This window comes from Elephantulus edwardii, unplaced genomic scaffold, assembly GCF_000299155.1.
Source record: "Elephantulus edwardii isolate Elephantulus edwardi_28Jun2011 unplaced genomic scaffold, EleEdw1.0 scaffold00097, whole genome shotgun sequence".
Lineage (NCBI taxonomy): Eukaryota > Metazoa > Chordata > Mammalia > Macroscelidea > Macroscelididae > Elephantulus > Elephantulus edwardii.
Genome location: NW_006399847.1, coordinates 9023646 through 9033675, shown reverse-complemented (window position 1 = coordinate 9033675; position 10030 = coordinate 9023646). Strand labels below are relative to the sequence as shown.

Genomic DNA, 10030 nt, shown 5'->3' with positions numbered 1-10030 from the left:
TGCTCTGTTCAGATGACAGCTTCTTGGTCCAAGTGTAGGTGTCGCATGAGCACAATCTAGTGTTCTGGAATCCCCATTCTTCTCAAGTTTAGCGACAATTTGTTGTGATCCAAACAGTCAAATGCCTTCGCATAGTCAATGAAACACAGGTAGATATTCCTCTAGTACTTTCTGCTCTTAGCCAAGATCCATCTGACATTGGCGATAATGTATCTACTGCCCAGGCCTCTTCTAAATGGCTTGATTGCACTTAGGGGTGATTTCTGGCTCAGAACTTTTCGAACTGCTTGGCGACCTTGAGCATACTGAAGAGCACGATCTTGCTCATAGGCTGGCACTCGCCCATGGTGACAATGTCCCTGATCTGGTCATCTCTGGAACAGGGAGACAGGTGCACAGACGACATGCTCTTGTGACACTTCTTGAAGCGATTGTACTTATGGATATAGTGGATATAATCTCTGCGGATGACAACGGTCCTCTGCATCTTTAACTTTGTTACCACGCCTGACAGGATTCTTCCTGGGATGGAGACATTACCAGTGCAGGAGCATTTCTTATTAATATAGTTGTCCTCAATGGCCTTCTTGGGTGTCTTGAAGCCCAGTCTGATGCTCTTGTAATAACGCGGGAGCTTCTCCTTGCCAGTTTCACCCAATAGCACTTTCTTTTTATTCTGGAAGATGGTTGGTTGCTGCTCTGAATGCGTTCAGCATCACAACAACCACGAGTTACCTCCGTACAGCAAATGGACAGAACAGTGCTATATCACTTAGAAGAATGTTTGACCAAAACCAACTAAAACCAGACCTGAAGGCTGCAGACTAAAATAACCCACCTTTGGCTTGGGAGCATCACTTTCTGTCCACTAGGCTAACTGAGGTCTTTCTATGTTGTTGTTGTTATTGTTGTTAAATGCTGTCAAATCATAGACGACTCATAGTGACCCTATGAAAGAAAGACCTGGACACTTGTATAACTTTCGTTATTTCTCCACATTCATAGAGATAAATAGGAGGCCAAATCTCATCATCTCACATCCATTAGCAAGTCAACATTCCACCCTAATTCTCACCAGAACCAACAAACAAGCCTCTGTAGAATCTGACTACTGCAAACAACTTCCAAACTGGATTCCAGCTCCATACTGCTGACCAAATGCATTTCCTTTTTTATTTCCATTCATTCATTGTTGCACTTTTCTCCCTGCCCAATCTTCCCGCCCCCCAAGTTTGCTCTTTGAAAAGTAAAATAAAAATTCTTTCATTGTTATACAATCCCCCCCCCCAAGTCCACTCCACCATGCAGCCTTTTAAGACGCTAGTTACTGCTTACCAAAGTGGGACATAGTAGACTATCTTTGTGGACTATTTTTTTATGCCAATTGTCCGTGGTGTTCACTCATAGACCCCAAATCTAACACCCTATTCCCTCAGTGTCTCATTCATTCTTACTCACATTGCTTTTCTTTCTGTACAGTCAATGATTGATTCATTACAAATATTTTTATACTAGTTTATTTACAAAATTTGAATGCATTGGTTTTTAGTACAGATTTTTTACATTTTCCTCACCCTCCCACCCATCAAATCATACAACCTCAGGACTAATCACCCTGCACATCCTCATCCTTCTGCTTCCACCTTCCTACATCCCCCTTGGATCCTTATACTCATTTTATAATGGTTTTATACAATATTTGTCCTTGTGGGACTGAATTAGTTCACTCAGCATAATGCTCTGCAGTCCCTTGCAAGTTAGGTAATAATTTACAAAATCACCCGGAGAAAATGAGAGCTGAGGTACAAATGGAGATTTGTACACCAGTGTTCACAGCAGCAATATTCACCATCAAAAGAAAATGGAAACAGCCCAAATGTCCAACCACAAATGAATGGATTCAGAAATTATGGTATACTCATACTGCTTTTGAAAAGGAACCAACTATTCAGAGCTAATCCTCTCACCACTGGACCAACTGGTAGCATCAGGATGGATGGTGAAGAGATTGAGATTGTTCACAGCTTCAGTTTGCTTGGCTCCACAGTCAACACTCTTGGCACCAGCAGCCAGAAAATAAAAAAATGTATCACGATGGGAACGTCTGCTGTTAGTGACCTCTCTAAAGTACCCAAGAGCAACGGTGTCTCTCTGGAGACTAAGGTGCGCCTGATACAGGCCATGGTCTTTGCAATCACTTGTTATGCATCAGAGAGTTGGACAATGACTAGGGAGGAGAGAAGGAGAATTGATGCCTTTGAGCTGTGGTGCTGGAGAAGAGTATTGAATGTACCCTGGACTGCCAAGAAAACAAACAGATTCATCCTAGAGAGGGTTAAACCAGGCTACTCCTTGGAGGCAAGGATTCTGAGGCTTCGTCTGACATACTTTGGACATGTTGTAAGGAGAGACAGGTCCTTGGAGAGAGACATCATGCTTGGTAAGGTGGAGGGACAGCACAGGAGGGGAAGACCCTCTGTGAGATGGATTGATTCAGTGACTGAGGTAATCGGGATGGATGTGTCAGAGGCCATGTGATTGGCGCAGGATAGAGCAGGGTTTAGGGCTGTTGTACATAGGGCTGCTATGAGTCGCAAACAACTCGACGGCACATAACAAGAACAACAACAACAAGAATTTAATTGTAGCTAAGTAGTTTTCATGACTGCCTTACTCAATTCATTGCCTCTGAATTTTATGAGTGGGAACCTACTCATAACACTGGCCAGTGGTGTTTCTGAGCAAATCCCACTGGATGTATTACCCCTATCTTTTGCACGTGAGCTAGAGCCTGGTGGATTCAAGTTAACTGTGAAGAATTGACAGAGAAGTTGTTTGTTGTTAGTAGAACAACTCCCTAAGGCCTAATCCTGTGTACTAGTGAATCTGAATTGACCCATAGCTGAACCTCCAGTGGATTTTCAGAGTCAGTTTAATCGCATGGGAGGAGATTGCTCATCTTTCTCCTGGGAACAGCTAGTGGATTTGATCCATGTGCCTTGGGGATTTCAGTGTAGTGTAGCCATAACTCTATCTGTTGCTGCAGGATCCCATTGAGTAGACTGTAACTCATGGTGATCCCAGGAACAGATCTGAACTCTGTCCTATACTGTGCCATCCTCACACTCTGACACACTTGAGCCTATTGTGGCAGTCCATGATTGAGGAGCTTCCTTTCCTCCACTATCTCTCCATATTCCCAAGCAGGATGTCCTTCTCCATAGCCTCTCCTAGTAACATGTTCAAAATCTGAGAGATAAAGTTTTGCCATCCTTGCCTTTACAGAGCTCTCTGGCTGTACCCTCTCCAGGACCTGTTTGTTCTCAGCTCATGCACTTGTATTGTGAGGATGTAAAATCTGCCGAAGGTTATGAAGACTTTGATAGGAAAAAAGGTGAGAGAAAAGAAAACATCCGTGTTAAAAAGAAATGAACTAAATAGAAGTACAAAGCATGTGAAATACCTGTTAAGACTAAGCTCTAAAGCGTCCGAAGAATGAATGCTTTTTCGCTCCAGCACTGGGGCTACGTTAATACTAATTAGATCCAAAGATCACCCTGCTCTCCTTAGGCAAGCAAAGTAGAAAACAAGTCACAACTCATTTGATTAAAAATCTTCGCATAATCCCTGGCCACTAGCTGAAGACTGTGGGCGCGGGCTCAGCGTCCTGTCCTCCACAGTCAGCGCCAGGGCAGGAAGGGTCAGTGGCGTAGATACTTTGTTGGAATCCGCAGTCCTCCAGGGGTCCAGCAGCCCCCTTTCTGTTTCTTTCCCCACCTGGTCCCCTGTGGCTGCAGCCCATCAAATCAAAGATAGGGCAAGGGAGCCCCAGACGCTGGTCCACTGGAGTCCCTGGGGACAGAGCAGCCCACAAGTGGACCCTCCCCCGGGGGAGGGGTCTCGGGGCAGGAGGGGTGGGGGTGTGCCCGCGGGCGAGGGCGGGAGAGGACAGCGCAGGCGGCAGCCTCAGACCTCGCTCTCCGCGACCCGGGCAGAGCTGGCCGTCTTCCTCCGCGCGTACCGGCGACATGCACCGGTCCGGCGCGCTCCTCGTCTCGCTGCTCTGGGTGGCCGCGCGGTGCCAGCAGAGAGGTGAGCGGGCTGGCGGGAGGGCGCGAGGGACAAAGCTCGCTGCTTCCACCCTGGGCGGGGGGTGGGACACGTGGGTCTCCGCGGCCCCTGGACAGCGTGTCCCCGCGGGGGCCGGGAGATCTGCGTTGCCCGAGCACGGCCTGGCGCTGCGGACACTCGGGGCGGGTTGGCTGGAGCGAGGTGCTGCGGGCAGTGGTGCAGTGGTGACCAGCGCGGTCCTCCGCCTTCCTGCGCCCCATGGCTTCTCGGAGGGCGGGGAGGCGCGTCGCTGGCCGGGCGCGGGGAAATGAATGGGAGAGGAGTCCTCCCAAGTCGCCTTCATTGTCCTGCAGCTGCACGCCTGACCTTCCGCGGGGGACAGGACAGGCTCTGCGGGCCCCTTGGGGGTCCAAGGTCTCGCTGGGAGACTTGGCGAGAGGCGGGTCCTTCGCTGTCCGGGGTCACACGACGCCTGGGCCCCGACGCGTCCCTGGGTGCTTGCTTTGTGCAGGCTCCGAGTGGCCAGGCCGGCCAGCCCCGCGGATGCCAGACCGCTCACTCCGGGGCCCGGGCGCGCCGAGGGGCGGACTTCCACTACTCATTGCCGGGCCGGGTTCTGGGTGCAAGGTTCGAGGAAATGGAAACTCTGGAAGAGTGGTCACGGCTTCTGTCCATTCTGAGAGAGACAATCCTGCCCTACCTATGATGTTACCCGCGCTGCTTCTTGTTAGCTGAGTGATCACAGATATTTCTAGAAAACATTTTGATATATGCAACATAAGAAATTAGACATGTACTACCATTTTTTTAAAAAAAGAATTCCTTTAAAAAAATAAGCAGGAAGGGCGAAATGCAAACCACCATCGTGGGAAAGTGTCTGGCACTGAGCTGAGCTGAGACCGCTGCAGACCAGGGCGGGCCATTCCTTTACTCAGGAGCTCAGCGTGTGAGGACCAGGCGTGGACGAGCGGCGGCTCCACAGGGACCCAGGCTGGAAGGCACATTCCCTTAGTGCCTGTGAAGGGAACTGACAGACTCATTTCCCTCAGCTTGCTCAAAGCGAACGAGTGCCTGCTTCCCACAGTGCGAGGAACCACCACTTGGCTCAGCTTTATTGTCTTAAGAAATTGAAAGTCCCTGCCCTGCGTGGTTTCCGCGCGCCCCTCAGGGCTCCTTGACTTTGGCGCCTGTGAATGGTGTTTGGAGAAAGTGGGACAGCATGGGGCTTTCCTGCTGGGGATGCTGAGGGGAGGCACCCACAGCAGGAGCCTCAGAACCATACATATCACTTGTATACTTGCTCCATCCCTTTCCCAGCCTTGTGTGGAGTAAATGATTAAACAGGAAGATTGGCGTTCAGAGTCACCTACAGTTGCATCTAAATCAATGTTCTGTCGATCCACTGAGGAAAATCAAGCATCAAAAACCCAAGGAAACTCAGTTCTTTTCTGACACACGTGGGCCTACAGAGTCTTAATCTCCTCCAGGCCCTGTGAAGGCTTCCCAGCCCCCAGTCCCAGGCTGTTAGCTATGGCTTTCCTGCCAAACATCGTAGAGAGAGTTGAGATTTTGCTTTATTATTATTATTAGTAATAATAATAATTTTGTGCCACTTGAATTGATTCATATTTAATTAGCAAAGTGGTATTAATATGACCATAATAAAACAACTTTGGCAAACATCCGCAGTTAGCTAGTCGGTACTTACGTGGGTAGAAATACTTATATGATCATTTATTTAAGGACTTTGAGGTGGCCAGGGTTCCTAAATCATTTAGAAGCCTGTCTATGTTATGGTGTGTGGTGACTCAATGCCTGTCTATGCTATGGTATGTGGTGACTCAATGCTTCAGTTGTCTCTGAAATAGAACTTGTTTAAAGTGAGCTAAACATAATTGTAAGTGGTGGAATGCTTATAACGGTAATGTTAAGTCCACAGCTATTAGTACAGTTATAGTTGTTTCAGGAGTTTACTGTTCTTTTCTGCTTTGAATCATTCTTTCCCCCAATTAGACAATTTCAAATAGAGAAAACAAATCTATAGAAGAAAATTCTCTTCTTTCAAATTTACCATGCAATACACAGTAAAGTGTGTGGGCATGATGGATTTCAAAGGCACATTTTTATTTTTTATAACTATAACCTCCAAGGAAAAATCAATTTTTAAAAAATGTTCATTTAACACTTAGAAACCAGGGTATGGCATTATTGCTGGCCTCCTATATAATGCAGACTGTGGTTCACTCCTTCTTCATGTTCTTTTTTTTAAACATTGAATGTAAAGCCTACATCTGTAATTACTTAATCCAGTGTGGCAGAAAATTCAGAAAAATTTTAACAATGATATGAAGTAAACATGCACTTTTACTCCCCCCCCCTTTGTGCTGCTTCAAGAGCCAGTGTCATAAAATAAAATGTTTATGTAATAACTTATTTCAAGACAGTGATCCTTAAGACATCTTACCATTTTATAGCAATTCATTGTTAAAGCTCTATAGGTATTCATTTCACTTATTGTTAGTTTATATAGGGAAATGATACAAATTTTATCTCAAGCTTCAGATTTTTTAGTGTTTGACTGCTTGTTAATGCAAATGATGTAAGTTATTTAATTGTGCTTTAGTTTTACCATATACAAAATAGAAAGAATAAATTAATAATAGTAATGTTTAGAAACCATCAAGTTGAATATGGCTATAGTGACCCTATGGACAATGGATACAAACCTTGATTAAGGGAAATAATTAAAGCAATATGTTTAGAACAGTGCTTGGTGTACGGTTAAGACTCAAGGAGTACTAGCTATGAAATATTTTGTACAACACTATTTTTCAGTAGGTCATTCATACATGTTTTGTTCTATAACACTGTAGCTCCAATTTATTTCCATCTCTCATATACAAGATTTGAGGCTACCAGCTGCTCCACAGGGGAAGAGTGGGTAGTCTCCTCCTGTGCAGTTAATTGCCTCTGAAAACCTGCTGGAGAGTCAATTATGGGTCCTTTCCAATTTGATGGTAAACAACAACAACATAATTAATTAAGCAACTACAATGTCTGATCAACATATTGTCTATTGCCTTTCCCTTCATCCAATTTATCTATTCTTTAATTCTATTCCCTTTCTCCTCCTTTCCCATTCCTCATTGTCATTGTTGTTGTTATGTGCCATTGAGTCTGTGAATTGTACCAGCTCTATGTACAACAGATCTGAAGCCTGCTCTATCCTGAGCCAGACTCCAATACACCTACTTTCATTACCTTGGCGACTGTATCAATCCATTTCATCTGGAGTCTTCCTCTCCTTCACCTTTCTGAGCAGGATGTCCTTCTCCAAGGACTGGTCTCTCCTGGCTGTGTGCCCAAAAATCTGTAAAATGTAACTAGCAGTGTTAGGTGGGCTGAACAAATGATGCCTATTAATATTAGTCTGGCCTCCTTCTCACGTTGGACTCTTTCTTCACCTCCTTTGTCCATGTGCCCTTAAGACTCTCAGAGTGCAGTCATACCGTACTTTTAATCATTATCATTGACTTGGGTTAGTTGCTTGTGTTCCTCATGATACAATGTGATGGTTCTCTTCTCTTCAGCCTGACACCATCCTAATTTTCCCAAATATTGTTGAATAGAATGCAGTTTTTCTAAATGCTCATGGCTTTGTTTGTATTCTTCACTGATGTCCTTACAATGGTCAGGACCTTGCCAATGTGTTTTCTATTTCCCCCGATTTCGCACCACTTCTCACATCACCTATTTCCTCCAGGTATAACATCTTTGTGTCTCAGTCAATGGTTGCCTTGCAGGATGTGCTGCTGTCTCACCCCTGCTCCTTTTATGCCCAACAAAGGGGTGGCACAGATGTTCTGTACCCTCTTTACTTCTTTCTTATCATGTGCGCACAAAATGATAGTCAGGGGTCACATTGGCAATAAGTTGAGGCTGTAGATATCTGGCTGACTTGGCATCCCAGAGCTGAAGATCATGTATTCCTGCACCTATTCATAACTTAACAGTATAACCTGGCACATGGGTAAGTCTTTATTTGGGTTCTGAGATCCTGGAAACCTTCCTAGGTTTTCTCCAAGCTGAGTAATTTATTAGGTGCCTTTCCTTGGGCTTCCTGTACTTAACACTATTGTTGTACTTCTTACTGTTAATAATTGGCTGACTTGTTCACCCATTAGCCTGGGTTTCATGAGCTTGGGGACTTTTGTACTCATATCTATGGGTCCATTGTCTTTCAGTGTTCCTGCAAGTTTATGGCTTTTGTTTTTGTTGAGCTATTTTGAAATAAATATCCTCATTTAGGAATCAAGTAAATTTGAAAAAAATAATATTTTAATAGGCAATCAATTCATGTGCATGTACAAAATTCAAAAGACTCTAAAAAGTAATAAAAAAATAAATTTTTGCCTTTATCTCCCTCTTTTAAGGCAGCTACTTTTTTTAGTTTTTAGTTATCCTCACATATACTTCCAGAGATACTTCTTAAAATCAAAATAATTCCCCAAACCTGCCACTTTGCTAGTAGTATAAGAATATATGGATATAGCATGTAAATATAAATTCCAGATAGTAGCATAATGGTGTCTGGTGGCCTAATGGGTAAGGAGTTGAGCTGTCAATCCAGAGAGAGTTGGTTCAAATCCATGAGCTATTCTATAGAAGAAAAATTGGCAATCTCCTCTCATGTGATTTACAACTCTGCAAAACTGTTAGAAGATCAGCACCCATGGATTCCAACTAAAAGGCAATGAGTTTGCTTGAAATAATATAAGAATATATATATGTTGTTGCTAAGTGCCATCGAGTTTTAGATGACTCATAGAGATCCTGCGAATGAAAGACCTGAACACTTGCATAATTTTCATCATTTCTGTAAGTTCATAGAGTTTCTGGAGGCGAGCTATTACGGAAGTGGGTAAGTGGGTGCCACTTCTACTTCCAAGCCTGTTTACCTGTATATATATACTGAAACTGAGGAGGACCTGAAGCACTTGCAGCTGAAGGTCAAGGACTGCAGCCTTCAATATGGATTGAAGCTCAATACCAAGAAAACAAAGATTCTCACCACTGGGCCAATTGGCAGCATCATGATAGATGGTGAAGAGATTGAGATTGTTAACAACTTTAGTTTGCTTGGCTCCACAATCAGCACTCTTGACAGCAGCAGCTAAGAAATGAAAAGATGTATTGTGATGGGAAAGTCTGCTGTTAGAGATCTCTCCAAAGTACAGAAGAGGAATGATGTCATTCTGGAGACTAAGGTGCACCTGATACAGACCATAGTCTTTGCAATCACTTGCTATGTGTCAGGAAACTGGACAATGACAGAAGGAGAATTGATGTCTTTCAGCTGTTGTGTTGGAGAAGAGTATTGACTGCTAAGAAAATGAACAAGTTTGTCCTGGAAAGGGTTAAACCAGGCTACTCCCTGAAGGCAAGGATTCTGAAGCTTTGACATACTTTGGACAGCTTGCAAAGAGGGACCAGTCCTTGGAGAGGGACATCATGCTTGAGAGGGTAGAAGGACAGCGCAAGAGAGGAAGATCCTCTATGAGGTGGATTGATTCAGTGACTGGGTTAATGGAGATAGGTGTGTCAGAGATAGTGAGACTGGCACAGGGCAGAGCAGGGTTTAGGATTGTTGTACATAGGATCACTATGAGTCACAGGTGACTTGACAGCACATAACAACTATATATATAGTTGTTGTTGATTGCCTTCAAGTCGAGCATGACTCATAGTGACCCTATGAACAAAAGGCCTGAAGCCCCTCTACAACTACCGATGTTTATCAGTTCATAAAGTTTCTGGAGGCTTATTATTTAGGAAGTAAGTGGTTGCCACTCCTGCTTCCAAATATGTGTGTGTGTGCACGTGCGTGCATATTTATGTATGTATGTGTGTGTGTGTGTATACACACACACACACACACACACACACACACATGCACATG

General features: G+C 44.4%; 1 protein-coding gene across 1 annotated transcript; it reads right to left on the bottom strand.

Annotated features, from left to right (window-relative positions):
* Positions 1-268: 268 nt before the first annotated feature.
* On the bottom strand, positions 269-4030 carry LOC102860127 (40S ribosomal protein S11-like). Its single transcript, XM_006891431.1, has 2 exons — positions 3778-4030; positions 269-699 (listed from the first exon to the last, which is right to left on the bottom strand). The coding sequence occupies exons 1-2, from the start codon at positions 4028-4030 to the stop codon at positions 269-271; spliced, it is 684 nt and encodes a 227-aa protein (XP_006891493.1).
* Positions 4031-10030: the final 6000 nt, after the last annotated feature.